The sequence below is a fragment of the Podarcis tiliguerta genome (assembly GCF_965153285.1).
Source record: "Podarcis tiliguerta genome assembly, chromosome: 5".
NCBI classification, from domain to species: Eukaryota; Metazoa; Chordata; class Lepidosauria; order Squamata; family Lacertidae; genus Podarcis; species Podarcis tiliguerta.
In genome coordinates this window covers 33,916,566-33,933,086 of record NC_139538.1, presented here as the reverse complement: position 1 = coordinate 33,933,086, position 16,521 = coordinate 33,916,566, and the positions used below count along the sequence as shown (strand labels likewise).

The 16,521-nt window shown below is 47.7% G+C and overlaps 1 protein-coding gene across 2 annotated transcripts in view; it reads right to left on the bottom strand.

Moving 5' to 3' along the window:
* Positions 1-13,910, bottom strand: part of LOC310678611 (glypican-5-like) — a 390,679-nt gene extending 376,769 nt beyond the window's left edge. For both annotated transcript variants that reach the window (XM_083442762.1, XM_083442763.1), the window contains exon 1: positions 12,248-13,910. In XM_083442762.1, coding sequence (XP_083298888.1) covers positions 12,248-12,434 — 187 coding nt within the window. In that variant the 5' untranslated portion in view covers positions 12,435-13,910. The remainder of the gene's footprint in view (positions 1-12,247) is intronic.
* Positions 13,911-16,521: the final 2,611 nt, after the last annotated feature.

The window sequence follows — 16,521 nt, the reverse complement described above, 5'->3', positions numbered from 1 at the left end:
CCCTTAAAAACAGCTGCCATTTGCATCTTCACCAACTTCTAGCCCAGAGCCACACGCCCTTAATATGCTCTCAGCATAACTAGGCACATTTTGAGAGAGAGGCGATTCTGTAGCTCCATAGGATCAAGATCACATGGGGCCATTTGGACCTATCAGGGAGGGGAACCCGTGGCCCTCCAGATGTTATTGTATTGCTACTCCAATTGCCCACAACCACTGGCAATGCTGACTGGGACTGAGTTGGAGTTCAACAACATCTGAAAGGCCACAGGTTCCCTCACCTTTGCTTTGATATAGATGAATATGCATCTTATTAAGAATGTTATCAATAAGAACAGAACATTTCCAAATAAATGGACCTGCAACATTTCATATTCTGGCCACCCTTCTCCAAGCATCAGAATACAGTAGGTGCATTATATCATACAGTCCAATATCCTCATCTCTCCAAAGGAAAGAATGTGGAGGTTATTAGACAATTACTTAGGCAGACATAATTGGCTTATTCCAGCTGAAGATCTGGCTCCTGACTCTACACAGCTTTGAGATATTAAAAAATAATGTAAAAACAAAAAAAGATTAGCACGAGACAAGTTCCAGGCAGGCCTGGAAATATGCATATCAGATTTTTCCAAGGGAGTGCTCTATATTCTGCAGATTCTCTGATTCTTATAACATCATTTCACCCCCTACTGAGTACCTTCATTCGTCATAAGATTTATTCCCTTTTACTTCTCTGCTATTCCCCACCCCCACCCGCATTGCTGTGGGTGGGAAGAACTGTGCGTACTGTTTTCTATTTTACCCACCCTCAATTTCTCCTCGCAACAAGCTTCTTGCTGCGTGAGCATATTAATGTTGCCATATTTGCAGGAAAATGTTTACAGCATGAGCTTTCAGTTTGAAAACAATGGGCCCCGTTTAAACTCTTGTGAAATCAATAGGAAGTTTGTGTACCACATTTGTTGCTAAGTTAATGGCGTGGCCTTGTCATTATGTCCTTCAGTTGTCTTCCCATCATTTCTTGACTGAGGGCCAACCTAAATGTTACAAGGCAGATGCGTGCCAGTCATCCCACATGCATCTTTTAAAAAAACAGCCCAAAAGCTGCTGCCGACTGCTTCTATTGGCAATGGTGGAACTGCTTAGCCCTTCCTCTCCCCACAGACAAAATCCCACATCCACCCCACAAATGAAAAAGCATACAGGCACCTATTGCATTGCACATTTAATAAATCCATAGGTGCAGTTAGGAACATGGAGGCGCTTTCATGTTTTAATCAATATATACTTTTGATTTCTTTATGCAGCCCATCAAGATAAAATTCATATATACTCCTGAAGACTCCTATTGGGATTTGAGAAATTGCTTAAAAATGTAAGGAAGACCCTGTTAGATCAGGTCAAAGGCAGGGAAGTTTCCATCAGTTTCTTGACGTGGTCTATCAATATAAGATTCATACATGCTTCATAGCAAGGGGGAAAACCCCACGACGACCACCAAATTAAGAACTTACAGAAAGGGTTTAATACTCGATTAAGAAGGCATAGGATAAAAGGCACGGCTGCCTAACAAATATTAAGAGCATGAGAAACACTTAATGCGCAGTGCTGAGGATCAATATCACCTTTTTGTACATTCCTTCCTATCCTTAATTAAAGAGCATGTCAGCCAAAGTTTAAAAGCATATTAACTTTTCACATCTGTAGCTATTTGTTGTTTTCTGGGAAAGAAGCTTGTTATTTTCAAGGGAGCTAGCGTGCCTCTAACGAGGCAGGAAGAAAACAAGATTCCTCTGAAAAGCCTCAACATTTGTATACCATGGAAGACTGGCCAACCATAACTGTTGAAAAGGTTCACGGATAGGTTCCCGCTTGCACCACGGCTGTACCCAGAAAAGGGTGGAAGATCAAATACCCGCAGAGCAGAATCAGGTTTCTGTGTGCAAAAAGGTGAACAAAGAACAGTAGCTTGTGAACCAGATAAGTTGTGCAGAAGAGGAAATCCGAGCACATCCAGCTTGTCATGCCAGCTATGCCTGATGGCATTCCTTCTTCGACACAGCTATTAAAGGTGCATATATTTGACCTGCTTTTTCACCTGGCTACCCTAATTCAGCCCATGCTTCACACCACAGAGCACTAATCCAGCCACCATCACAGATAACCCTCAAACAGGTTCCAAATTCCACCACAGCCATAAAGGCTGACCACTGTGGTACAAGGCGGACCCAGCCCTAAGTGCATCCATAATAAGGGACAATGCCCGATTATTATTATTAAAAAATAGAGTTAGGGAGACCAGGATAAGGGAGGCTTAGCAAGCACACTCCCACCTCTGCCTTCAGAACACAGCCCTTATTTGCCAGTGTTTTGTCTACAATATTTGGAGCAGGGCAGCAAAACAGAAACAAATGGATTCTCCTCTCCCCACCTCCAATAACCTACTAAGAGTTCCTTTATTTCTGTAACCACAAGAAAAATGTGACATTGTAGTGGTTTTTAAAAGCCTATTGTAATTCAGAGTTCTGCTGTCTCTCCAGCTTCTGCAAAACAGAAAGCCACAGTAGGTGGGTCCTTTCTGGGGGGTCTGAAGCATATGGGGACTTCTTATTTCATGAGCGCCATCCAAAAGAATTGTGAAGTGGCAGACAGGAAGAGAAGCGAGTAGGAAAGCTGGCTCCTGCCTGATATTCATCTGCCAAAGGAAGCAGCGCACATCTTGGTCTCCACTTGGGGGAAAAAGAAAGAAAGACTTCTCTTTGCACGTTAATTTTTGGAGACTGAAAACAGCAACTGTGATCATCACCATCAATTCATGTAGTGCCATCAACAGGCATGGGTGATTTACAGAGTACAAGAGGACATGTTTCTGCCCAAAAGACTATAATGTGACACAGGGGAGACAAAAAGCAGAATGGGGATTTTTGGTGGGTGAGAGTAAATAGGGAAGCCACATTTGCTGTCTATGCATTTGCATAGGTGTAAGTACATATTGGAGGCACTATGCTAGGGTGGTCCTCCAGAGGACTGGACTCATTGGACTCATCGGAAGGAGGACAGGACTCTGTCTTACATCTGGAGGTACTAGGGATTCAATTTGGTACTTGTTGCCCCTTAAGCAGATAGCCTATGGCCCTTCCCCCAGCCAGCATGGTCAATAGCCAGAGATGGTAGGAGTTACAGTCCAGCAACATCTGCAGGGTCCCAGTGAGTCACCTCTGGACAATAAAAGGCTCCATGGAAAATGTGGGTTTTAAAGAGGGATTGGAAGAAAGTAAGAGAAGCGGCATTAGGCAAGTCTCTCTCTCTCTCTCTCTCTCTCTCTCTCTGTGTGTGTGTGTGTGTGTGTGTGTGTGTGTGTGTGTGTGTTTTCTAGAGGGTAGGCCCAAGCCAAAGGAGCCACAAAAGGTCAGAGTCCTTTGGACAGCTGAAGAGGGAAGAGCCGAAGGAGTGGATGTCAGCAGAGAGATGTACTGGGATATGAGAGCAAATAAATATGGTTTCAGAGGCCTTTGAAAAGAAGGACAAGGAGTGCTGGATGCATTAGGAGATGAGAACAGAGATTTAAAGAGAGGTGTCATATGGTCAGAGTTATCAGAGAGGTGGATGGTTTTGACAGCAGAAAGCTAGAGAAAGATGGGGGGGGCATCACGTAGTAGTCAGGGCAAGAGACGAAGAGGGCATGAACCAGAGTTTTTGCAGAAGAGGCAGAGAGGAAAGGCTGTGTATTTGTTGTGCTGCAAAGTTAAGGAGAAGCAACATGGGCTTGGCAACACAAGTAGATAATGGAATCAAGGGCAGTTATCATGTTTTGAGGGACAAACGGCAAAGTCAGGGAGAAGTGGGAGGTAGAGAGAAGTATATGCTTTTTACTGCCGGTATTTGTCAGCAGTGTATTTATAAACTTAGCATTTGTATGTCGATCAATACACCTGAAGCAAATCTGAAGCGGCCTCTTTAATCTTGAGTTATAAAGTAACTTTTCCTGTAAAGTTTCCTGTAAGGTCGACAAAGTGTAAAACCTCCTAATTCCAGTGGTTATTCCAGGGCAAACAGAAAGGCACTCTGCATATGCTCAAAGGCATTGTGTCATTTTCCCATCACGTATTCCCGGCCTGAGACATGATTGGCATCATAAAAGGGCTAATATATAAACTAAATGCCTACAACAATGCTGCCAGAAACAAGACAAAAAAAAGTGGGGGAAAGGAAAAATAACTCAAGACATACTATAAAAGCAGCATTCTAGCTGCATACTTTTTATTACAGGATTTAAGAATCCCTCTGAGACACTTTGACAAAAACACTAAAAGTGCAATCCTACGCATGTCTGCTCAGAAGTAAGCCCGCTCAGTTCAATGGAAGTTATGCTATGTACATATTAGTAGCTTAAAATGCAATGAGAAATTGGTCAGGTAGCCTCAGTGGCTAGAAGTGCCTTTTACCAAGTGTGACTGGTTTGGCAAATATGCCCATTCCTGGACTGGGAAAGCCTAGTCTGTGTTGGTTACCGTATTTTTCGCTCTATAGGACGCACCGGACAATAGGACGTACCTTGTTTTAGAGGGGGGAGAACAAGAAAAAAAATTCTTCCCCTCTCTGCCCAGCGCCCCTTCAGCGAAGCGGCAGGAGGCGCTGCGCAGAGAGGGGGAGAATTTTTTCCCCCTTGTTTCCCCCCTCTAAAACAAGGTGCCGTTCAAGGTGCGTTCAGTCGCCTTCAGGCGGCTACCTTGGAAGCCTGGAGAGCGAGAGGGGTTGGTGCGCACCGACCCCTCTCACTCTCCAGGCTTCAGGTTCCTTTTGATCTGCTCTTTGGGGCTGGCGGGGGGAAGCCCACTGCCAGCCCCAAAGAGCAGGTCGGGGAGCAGTGGGAGCGGAGAGGCTGCTGCCATAGCCGCGTGTCACCTCTCCAGCCGGGAGAGGGTCGCGGGGCTATGGCAATAACACCCCCCCCCCCCGGCAAAAGCCCACAGGAGCCGCACACCCTTTAAGGAGTGAGCGGCTCCTACGGGCTTTTCTATGAGGAGGGAGAAGGGACTGACTGGCCACGTCAGTCCCTTGTGCCTCCTGAGGAAAAGCCCGCAAGAGCCGCGCGGAGCTTGTGTGCAGCTTTTGGGGGCTTTTCCTGCCTGCCTCCCCCCTGCATTTGCTCCATAGGATGCACACACACATTTCCCCTTCATTTTTGGAGGGGAAAAAGTGCGTCCTATAGAGCGAAAAATACGGTACTTTAAGACTGGATTACTGCAATGAACTCTATGTGGGGCTTCCTTTGCACTTGATCCGGAAGCTGCAGTTAGTGCGGAATGCTGCAGCATGATTGCTGACAGGTGTGAGGCCTTGTCAGCATATAACACCTGTGCTTAGAGGTCTGCCCTGGTTGTCAATTTGCCACTCTGCCAGGTTCAAGGTGTTACTATTTGCAACTGGGGACCAGTTCACGAGATCACTTTACCCCACCATGTGCTCACTTGACTGCTTTGATGGGCAGAATTGGTGCTAATTTAGTTACTGCATAATATTCATTCTGCATCTGAAAGAAACTGGTCATTTAGTGTGGCAGTACCTACACTTTGGAACTCACTGCCTTTTGAGCTCAAGCCGGCACTTTCGCATTACTCTTTTTAGCGCATTATTTAAAGCATTATTGTTTAGATGAGCCTACCCAGATGCTTAGAAATTTGGGATAATTTTAATCTGTTTTAGTATTTTATATTTTGTATGTTTTAAGGTAGGGTTGTAATATTCCTCTTCATTTTATTGTGCTATATTTTTGTAAACTGTTTTGAGATGTGTGTTTTTTTTTTTTTTTACAATCAAGCAGTATATACATTTTATGAAAGAAAAAAAGAAAACAACAATGCCAAAACTTTGGGTGGAAAGAAGCAGAAGTCCCAGCAAAGGAAGAATGGATACAAAAACGTATGGCATATGCAGAAACAGCGAAACTTACCAGAAGAATAAGAAATCAAGATAACAAACTTTTTATAAAAGAATGGAAATGGCTTATTGAATATATACAGATAAATTGCAAACAGATAAAAATACTGGCAGGATTATTGTAATAACCTGCAGTTTCATAAGAGTATATATTTAAAGTACATAATGAAATGACTAAATTAATGAATTGGGATATTCCGAAGATATTTTTTAAAAAATTGAGGGAACCACAAAAAGAGGGGAAAGGAAGTCAAACTTTGAAATGTTAAATTGATTGTAAAATTAATGAAATGTATAAACTTGAAATGTGTAAATAAAACTTTTAGTAAAAAAAAAAAAAAGACTTTGGGTGGTGACACTTGTTGTTCAACATAGGCAAGCACAAAACAAACAACATGCAGATAGAAGACCAATATAACACAATGAAAGAGGTTGCATTAGGGAACAAAAAGGACTATAACATTAATTGGTTTGTGGGGCTCTCAGTGGCATCTTGTCCAACAAGATCAACAAAAGGAAAAAGGATGTACAAAGCCACAATTTTTGTATTTACTGGAGAGATGGAGGCAGAATGAGAGGTCAAGGATATGCATTAGCACTTCCCTCAATATGTCCACCTCATGTTTCCAGCACTGCGCTTAATGTATCTTATTCTCTCCAAGGAGCACAAAGCACTATTTCAGCCTTTTAAAGGAAAAGACCAAAATTACACGGGAAACACAACTGGATCTTGCAATGTCTTTTTTTAAAAAAATAAACTTTGAAGTAGCCATAGGGTTCTATGCAGTAGTGCTAGAGGAGGAAGGCTTAACCCAGGGATCAGCAAACTAAGGGCCGGATCAGGCCCAATGGCCTTCAGGATCCAGCCCGCAGACTGTCCATGGATCGGTGTGGGTATTCTGTTTGTTTGTGCTGCGCCATTTCCCCCCTGTGCCATTCCATTTCCCCCTCTCCCTCACACACATCGCGGCGGCACCTCCTCCCTCCCTCCTCCTAGCTTCTCCTCGCCCTGCCTAGAGGAGGAAGGGGGCTGGGCTGAGCTGAGCTGGCTGAGTGCCATTTTAAGCAGCCCCTCTCCGGAGCCAGCCCTTTCACGCCACTCATCTTCCCTCCGCCACCACCGCTGCCCTGGTGCTCCTGTGGGCCAGAGAGCAGAGCAGACAAACTCGCTCTGCCTACCCACGAGAAGCAGCAGCAGCAGTGGTGGTGGCAGCAGCAGCAGCCCCAGGGAAGGTAAGTGCAGCGGCTGGGGCTGGGGAGGAGGACTACTTGCCCCCCTCGCCTCTTCTTCCAGCCCCCCGGTGCTGCTTCTCCAGCCCGCCACAAGGTCTGAGGGACAGTGGCAAAAAAAATTTGCCAACCCCTAGCTTAACCCTTTGCTCCCTGTACCATTTACCTTCAGTCCTCATGCAGGGCTACAGGTACCTTTATTTCCCCACCATCCATGGGTTAAATAGCAGCCAGGGAGGGTCAAATTTTGTTCAGGAATACTGCAAGGAAGGAAAGCGTAAAACAATGCCCTGCCCACCACCACTCCCTAAACACAAATACAGTGGTACCTCAGGTTAATTCATTCTGGAGGTCTGTTCTTAACCTGAAACTGTTCTTAACCTGAAGCACCACTTTAGCTAATGGGGCCTCCCGCTGCTGCTGCCACAGCACTGCTGCGCCATTTCTGTTCTCATCCTGAAGCAAAGTTCTTAACCCGAAGTACTATTTCTGGGTTAGTGGAGTCTGTAACCTGAAGCGTATGCCACCTGAAGCGTATGTAACCCAAGGTACCACTGTACTTCAATCCAACTTGAAGCCTCCGTGACTGCTTTAAATTTAAAAACTTGAAATGTGGAGAAATCTAGTCATTGATTACCTGTATAATTTGGCATGAGGGTTAGACTCAGAGATAATGCTTTGCACAAGTCCAGCAAGCAAACTTGATACTGGATATCAGAACATCAGCCCCCTGAAACCCAAAGCAGAAGTCTCATTACTGCACCACAGTGTGTTGGTTGACATTATCCAAGGCACAGGTGTACAGGCGCTGATCAGAATAAGAGTCTCAGCACACATAACATTAACCGTAACAGATTGCAAATTTGCCCCTTTGCTTTGGTTGCCTCCCCCTCAACATGCTTGAGAAGGCAGAAATGTTTCTACAATTCCATCAGAACAAATCTCTAATTGTCACTAAATTTCAAGGCTCTTAGGTAAGAAGTTGCCACAGAAGACAAATGGTCTGCTCAAGTTAATATATCCAGCCGAAGACAATAGCAAGTAACAGATGCTTCTGAGTAGATGAGGCAAAATGAGTATTTTAATCATGAACACCTTAATGACTTCCTGAACTAGAGCAATTTGGGTGGGGTGGAGAACACATCTTATGAGCATTCGGACAATAACATTTTGAGAAAAGGCAGCCTTCCATGACCCCACTAGTGTGCACAGCATAAAAAGTTGGTTGCAAGAGTGTCACAGGTACCTATTGGCTAGTACCTGTGTCATCTCAGTGAAGAGCATTCCCTTTCCCTCTAGTCACTATCAGACCATTTAAAAGATTTTGAGCACTGCACAGCAGTACTCGAGCATGAAGGGCTTATGCAGTCCTACAAAACAAAAAGGATATGACAGTAGGGCTGCAATCCTATACTCACTCACCTGGGAGAATGCTTAATTTAAAACAATGGAATTCGGGTGGCATAGATCACTTTACCGTGCAGTCCTACTCTCTCACTCTGGAAACGATGTCCCACCATTCTGTGAGGGACTGTGTATGCATGTGTGAGAGTGAGTGTGCCATGCACACATGTTTAGAAGCTATCTCCATCCCCCTTGCTTCTGCATTGGGCTGCATCTAGTCCAGTTCATGCTTTCTGCACCATATTTATGGGACAGTGACCCCAAAACTACCATCACCTATTTCCCGTCCAGTAACAGAGCAATCCTACAGTAAGTTGACTACCCCTTTGCATTGGTGGAATAAAGTACAACATATTGTCCAGTCTCTGCTGAAGAAAGCAACACCTGCTAAATGAAGGGGGCAAGGGGAGGGAAGCAAAACTTCCCCAGGGGTCACTGTTAATTGAATTATTAAAAAGTTATTTCATATAAGAAACTGTGGGGTGGAATGGGGAAGGCTATTCCTGTCTTCAGATTCCACTCCCATAAAATAAATTTAAGAAGAGAGGGAATAATACACTAATGAATAGTACATGACGCAGTATCAATTTCAGCAAAAGCTGTGTTTGATATATGTACAGACAATTACTGTAGTGAAAGGCAGAGCTGCTACTTTTAATTACAAGAAAAGTTTCCTTTTGACTTCCCTGCAAAATGTGCTTTATTGTGGTCCACCTGTGACCGAACTAAAACTGATGCTATAAAAATTTTTCCACTTTGCATGAGTCTTGCAACAAAGTGGTCTGGGTTAAATTCTTTCTTGGCGTAGCTCCAAGAACTTGGTAGGCTTGCACCTAGAGATCTTTTGCATCTGCAGTTTCTAAACTGCCTGTTAGGAGAGATATTCTCTCTCTTCTTGGACCAAATGATCCCGGCAATCTAATTTGCTGCTGCAATAGATTTATTTTTCTATGCCTGGTGAAGAGATTTGCTAACAACCTGGCTCTGGGCACAGAGACTGACCAGCACAGTGCTTGGCTACAATAGGAGCTATATTAAGTTCCTATGAAATACAGAACAGGGAGCAGAAAGACGGGGTACATATTCAGTTAGGCTGCTATTGTGCCTCTGGCTTGAGTCACCCTCCCTTCCATTAACCTGATTTACAGGAAGACTATTTTTCATTTCTGTGAGTTCTGGACAATACTCAAATTATTGGAGGGAAGTGGGGGGGAGCGGGCTTTAATGAAATCAGCATGCCCTACAACACAGCATGTCCTACAACATCCTCCACCCAATACACACATTTTAGCCAAATTGTGCTCCCCGGTAGCCTTATACAACACAGCAGCTAAGGGGGTTGGGGGTTTCCTGCCTAATCCTTGCCTACATTCCCATAGGGCCAAATACAGGGAAGCCCTGTGTTGTTGTACATTTAGAACTCAATACAACAGCAAGCCAGCATTTCCAGGGTGCTGCTCTGAACAGGCAGCGTTCATGGAATTGTAGAGCTGGAAGGGACCCGAGGGTCATCTAGTCCAACCGCCTGTGATGCAGGAATCTCAAATGAAGCATCAATGAAGGCTTTGACGACCTGAACATTTGGGGCAGCGGCCCATGGTACAGAGCCACAGATGGTCTGAAAGCTAGCAGCCCCCAAAAGATTTGGCAGGGTCCGCTCTGTGCCACACAAACCATCCCATCACACTCAGACTTCAAAGGAAAGTGGTGCCATGGAAATGTCACTCCTCTGCCTCTACGCCAAAGCGGACAAAAGTGAGTGGTGGCTGCAAGGAGCATTCACTCACCAACTCACTTTGGAAGCTCTGCCACCCCGGTCAGGAAATGCAGGTGAGCCAGAAGAAGTGGCACTGGGCCCAGCCTTGGCCCACTTACCCTCTCTCTTCCATGATCCATGGTGGGGAGGTGTAGGCCTTGCAGGAGCAGCTACTGTCTCCACTCACTTCTCAGGGTAGGGCTGGACTGATACATTGCTGGGGAGTTGGGTTAAATGGCCCTTTGGGCTCCTTCCAATTCTATGAAAAGCCTCACGCCCACTGGGTCACCCTCTAAGGTGGCACAGGCAGGCCTAACCCCCGCCCACCTGCCACAGCACCAGACAGAGTATAGGTGAGCAAGCGAGAAGTTGGGTCCTCATGCAAGAAACATCTGCCTGGTTCTCCTGTCCACTCACCAGTGCACAACCTTCCCTAGCAGGCTGCCACTAACAAGGGTGCAGGTAAGAGACTTCCAGAGAGAGGGAGGCAGGTGGCAATTAGTTCTTGAAGCCATTGCTGGCCTCATCCAACCATGCAGGAGCAGCGTGATGGACAAGACAGGGCAAATGATGGTTGCAAAGAGCAGCAATGCACTACTTCTTTTCACCAGCCTGCTGTCTCCCTTGGAGTCTTAACTTAGAACTCGCTCTCTCCTTGGGCAACAGGGTGGGAAGTATTGAGCCTCGCAGGGTCATCCTGAGTAAGTGAGTGAGTCACTGCCTCCACTTGGTAGCACAGCAGTGAGGACTCAACTTGCTGTACCCAAACCCCACCGCTGCACACAAGCACCCAGAAGTAAACAAGCAAAAAATGAGGCACCTTGCACAAATTCCCTGCTTTTACTCTCTTGTACAGGTGGTGCTGTGGTCTAAACCCCTGAGCCTAGGGCTTGCTGATCAGAAGGTCGGCGGTTTAAATCCCTGCGACAGAGTGAGCTTCCGTTGCTCGGTCCCTGCTCCTGCCAACCTAGCAGTTCGAAAGCATGTCAAGTGCAAGTAGATAAATAGATACCACTCCAGCAGGAAGGTAAACAGCGTTTCCGAGTGATGCTCTGGTTTCGCCAGAAGTGGCTTAGTCATGCTGGTGACATGACCCGGGAAAACTGTCTGTGGACAGCCAGCAAAGCGAGTTGAGCACCGCAACCCTGTTCGCGACTGGACTTAACTGTCAGAGGTCCTTTACCTTTACACCTGGGTTGTGTGCATACCTTACATTTATAGCACATCCCACCCACCCATCCAAAAATAACGGGAACTGTAGCTGACCCCCCCCCCACTGTACTATAATTCCCAACACCCACACAAACTACAGTTCCCAAGGTTCTTGGGGACAGACACCTGCACTCTCACTCTCTCAGCCTCTATCTCTCTGCTCTCAACCCTGCCCCTCCCACCAGCAATCAGCCAGCCACCTCTGCCCACCTGCTTGCCCTCATGTTCTTATCAGTACGAGGATTGTGTTAGAAGGGTGTGCGTCCTAACAGACGGGTCACCAAGAGCCCCCAGTCCCCACCACCCACAACCTCCAGGGTCAAAGTGGAGGGAATAAGAAGAATTTCGAGCGAATTGCTACGACCTCCTCTCTCTAAGCGTTGGGTCCGAGCAACAGCTCAGCCTCAGCAAACCAAGTTGCAGCAGACGCTCGGGGCAGCCCCGGGGGCTATTCTGCCCATTGACCGCTCCTTCAGCTGCCGCCGCGTCCATTTCAACTCCCTCGGCTTCCCCCACCCGCTCTAGCACCTCTTCCCGAGCCGCCTTGCTCTGTCAAAAGGCGGCTCTTCTAACCATTCCCAGGTGCCCTAAGAGAGCAAGGAACCGGGGTTAAACGCGTCACAACCCCCACCCCCACGGGGAAGCCTTGGGAGACCGCTGGTCTAAAGGGGGAGAGAAGGGGGTGCATGTGTGGGTACTGACCGGCTGTGGGAACATCGGGCACCAGCTTGAGGGGGCCGATCTGGCGGATCTGAAACGCCGTCCTCACTTCGTGGCAGCTGGGATTCTTGATTCCGGAGACCCCGCCGCACAGTCCGGCCGCCGCCAGCAGCAGTAGCCCGAAGCGTCGCCGGCACAAGAAGACCCCAGGGCTCCTGTCACCGGCCATTTCCACATTCCCCACCAGGGACGGAGATAAGCCAGGGACGCCCAGCACGTCCCCAGAAAAAGTCAATCAGAACCAACACTGGGTGGACGCGCGCGGGGTGGGGAGAAAAGGAATCGGGTGGAAATGGGTGGCACCGCCGCCGCCGCCGAGCAAGCTATGAGCAAAGTTGCACTGGGCAAAGTTGCGAGTTGAGGAAGGCGGCTGGGCGGTGGAGTGAGATTTAAAAGGAAGGAGCCCCGCTGGAGACGGTGCGCTGCACGCTGCCTGCCGAACGCGGAGAGCGGCAACGTTCCAGCCTCCGAACGTTGAGAGCCTGCGAGCGTGGGGGTTTCCCTTTCCTTTCCCCACTCGGCGTTCGAACCGTGGAACGCTCGCAAAGGCGGTCCAGCCCGGGGAAAACGCTAACGTTCGAAACGTGCCCTCCTCCTCCTCCTCTTCGTCCTCCAAGCGGCTCTACCTCCAATGAACGCGTCTGGCGGGAGGTGGTCGTGGTCCTGGCGGCCCAGCCCTCCTCGCACAGTAGGGTATGTCTGTGAAAAGGGGGAGAGGCAGATCTCGCTCATTGGCTTGTTGCTATAATTAGGCTCCTTTAAATAAATAAATAATCCCCACTTTAAGGAGGGAGAGGGGGGGGGAAACCTTGAAGAAATCTCCTTTAAAGCCGCACACTGACGCAGCAAGATCCCGTGCGTGCAAAGTCGCCGAGAAACGACTCTCTGCTGTAACGCAGGGGGTGGGGTGCGGGGGGGGGGGGGAGAGAGGTTTATATAGTTGGGTGCCAGGGAACTTTTCCAAGGACTGCGGGACAGTCTTTGCTTGGCACTAGCTGTGAGCCGTAGCCCGTGAACGGAAGTCCCAGCATCAGATTATATACTGCGGGGATCCGATTTTTGAAAAGTGCGACCCAGTTACGTGCACATGCGTGACTTTCCGAAGAAAAGACCTAAATCACGCCGTGGGAGGTTGCGTCAAGTTTATGCACGTGTGCCGTCTTCGGATTTGAAACGGCTTGGGTGTCACACCGGCTTCTGTGGGTTGTAACAGCAGCTTGATTTGCAAAAGAGATCCTTTCTCTCCGTGCCTGGAAAAGCTCCAGTGATGTCAATATATGTAGGGAAAGCTGTTGTCAAAGAAAGCAAGAAAGAATGAAAAGAAACCTGGCAGTCCTAGATTATTAAGTCCGTGTCCACGAGACACGTTCTTCAGGGAGACATCGCTGAAGAAAGCAAATGCTTCCATGCAACTGCACTTCCGAACAGAATAACTGACAGGGCAGCTAGATCAGACCAACGCCCTATTTAATCCAGAATCGCGTTTCCCTTGGTGATAAGCAGATGCCTATGGGAAGCCCACAACAGGACATGAGAGCAAAAGTTTCTCCCCTCCCCATTGTTCTCCAGTTATTGGTATTCAGAGGCATGCTAACTCTAATCATAAGTAGTAGCTGCATCTTCCATGTTGCAAGATTCATGCGCTGAGCAGGGAGCTAGACAAGGTCCCTTCTAACTCTGAAAAATCCTACAATTCCATGCTTACTCAGAAATATGACTCACTGTGTTCTCTGGAATTTACCCCCACACCAGCAGGCGTAATATTGCTGCCTTATGCAGGCACCCAAACACACCATTAGGGTTGCCACCTTTTTATTTTTAGCAAAGATCATGTGCCTTTTAACAGCTGCTCAAGAGGCGTAATTCAACAGGTGTATCTTTTCCTGAGCTGAAGTGGTGATGAAAAAAGCTTCACATGTTGAATTTCTGCCATAGTGCATCTATTAAGACTTGGGAGCTCTGCCACGGGCAGGGGGTGGGATGGAGGAAGAAAAAAACATCAGTTTACACCAATCATATGCAGAGCTTAATTTGAAGCAGGGCTCAGCTCCTGTCATTATTTTCAGTACCAGAAAGTAGCAAAAGCTGAATAGCAACTGCTGCTTTTTAACAATGAAGCAGCTATCACCAACCTGGTGCCCCTCAGATGTCTTTGGACTACAATTCCCATCAGCCCCAGCCAGCACAGCATCTGACCCTGGTGAAATTATGCTAGAATAGTTCAGAACCAGAAATAGTCCTAAGAAAGAGCAAGTTCCATGGTCTTTCTTGAACTTAACCATGCCATGGTCTACAGATAATAAACAAAAAGCACAGGCTGTCATGCTAGTCAATTTAGTGGGTGGAAGAAGAGCTTCAAAATCCAGAATAAGGTGATGCCCTTACTAAGACCAACGAAAAAGCTCCAGAATACTGATCCAGCTTCTAACACCTGGTAGGGTGTAAAACAAAAAGGTGTGTGTGGGGGGGAGAACTAAACAAGAAGCGGGGAGTAGGGCAGTTCCGTCCCAAGTCTGTAGTTTATAACGATCTTGTGCTGGAATGCAGGAGGAGCATTGCAAACATAATTGGATTAGCTGCTGAAGTGTAAAACAGGTTGTAAAATGTATCTAGGGCTAAACGGACAAAAAAGGTATTAAAGGGGGGGGGCATCTCATCTATATTTTTAGAATACAATGTACACATTTTTTTTTAGAATGTAAACAAGAATGTAGCAGAGAATCATAGAATTGTAGAATTGGAAGGGACCCGCCTATAAACTATTGGTTGTGACCAGTCAGGGGGAGACAAGCAGGGCCAACCCAATGCATTTCACTGCCCGAGGTGAAAGGAAGAATGGCACCCCCTCCCATTCCACATACAAAATGCCAGACTATTGCCTATTAATGTTACTTTAATGCTGGTGATGGGAACTGGATGACGAAGGTGGGGGCGGGGAGAGCAGCCGACCCCAGGTGCCATCTCTAGGGGGTGACAAAATCCCCCCCCATGTGGATCTTTGCAGCGGCACTCCTCCCACACCGGGCATGCCGTGCACCCCCTGCGGGCAGCACTGGCACCCCCGGCGGGCATTGTGCGCACCCACCAATCCTGCTTCCTTCCTCTCCCCTTCCCTCTCCGTTATTTACTCACCTGCCCTCCTCTCCCCTGCTTGCTTGCCTGTGAGCGTCCCAGTGGTGTGCCGCTGGCGGCAAGCCTCCCAGGACACTCGCAGGCAGGCAGGCAGGTGTCACGGTCCGGTTCATGGGCGATTGAAATCCCGGTTGGGGACGTCGGGACCGGGGGCAAGATGGCGGGGTGGGAGCAGGAACGGGAGTCCAAAAGCCAGGTGTCGGGAAGCCAAGAGTCTGAGGGTCAGAGGGTCAGAGGAGCAAGGAATCACGAAGGCAGGGGTCCAAGGAGCAAGAAGTCAAGGAACCAAACGCAGCAAGGCAGGGAACGTGTTGCTGTGGCAAAGAGCTGAAGGGAAATGCTGACCATATATCCCTTCCCAGCTGTTGCCACCAGGTGCTGTGAGTTACCAATCGGCCTAACCTCTTTAGAACAAACTTAGGAAGGCCCCAGTCCTGGTCACAGGGCCTGGCTCCTGCATGCACACTTGACAGCAGGGAAGAGGACGGGAAGGAGGCAGGCGAGTAAATAATGGAGGGGGAAGGGGAGAGGAAGGAAGCGAAATGAGTGGGTGCGCGCAGCTCCCTCTGCACCCCCGCTCCCTTTAGGAGTGCACCCATCCTGGGCAGTGCAGGCATATGCTCCACCACTGGTGATGGGATAGCATTCTTCAAGGACACCAAGCTCATTTAGGTGTCATGGGACAGCTTGAATAAAGCACACAGCTCTGTTTCTGATAACTCACCACTCCTCCCAGCATTTGCCACCTGAAGCAGCCAACTCACTCCACCCAACTGTAGAGCCACCCTGGAAATGATGCATGACCAGGTCAATTTTCACCTCCAGACTCAGAGAATCCATTGCATGCCCTAATTTCAGCATGCTGCTGCGGGGCTATGGGAACACAGCTTTATAAGCCGTGGTGATGTTCTGATTTTTGAACAATTCTATCTCTGTCTGGAAATTCTATGCTCCCCAGCTTGCCTATGTAAACTCAGCTGTGATTGAAAACTCTTTGTATAAATGCAAATGTGCCTCAGGGAAGCAGTACTGATAAGCAGAGAATAGGCTTGACTGTCTCTCTTCTTGCCCTGGACATGAGAAGGCCACGTAGTGAGCATGTTCTGGGATTTCATAATAAAACT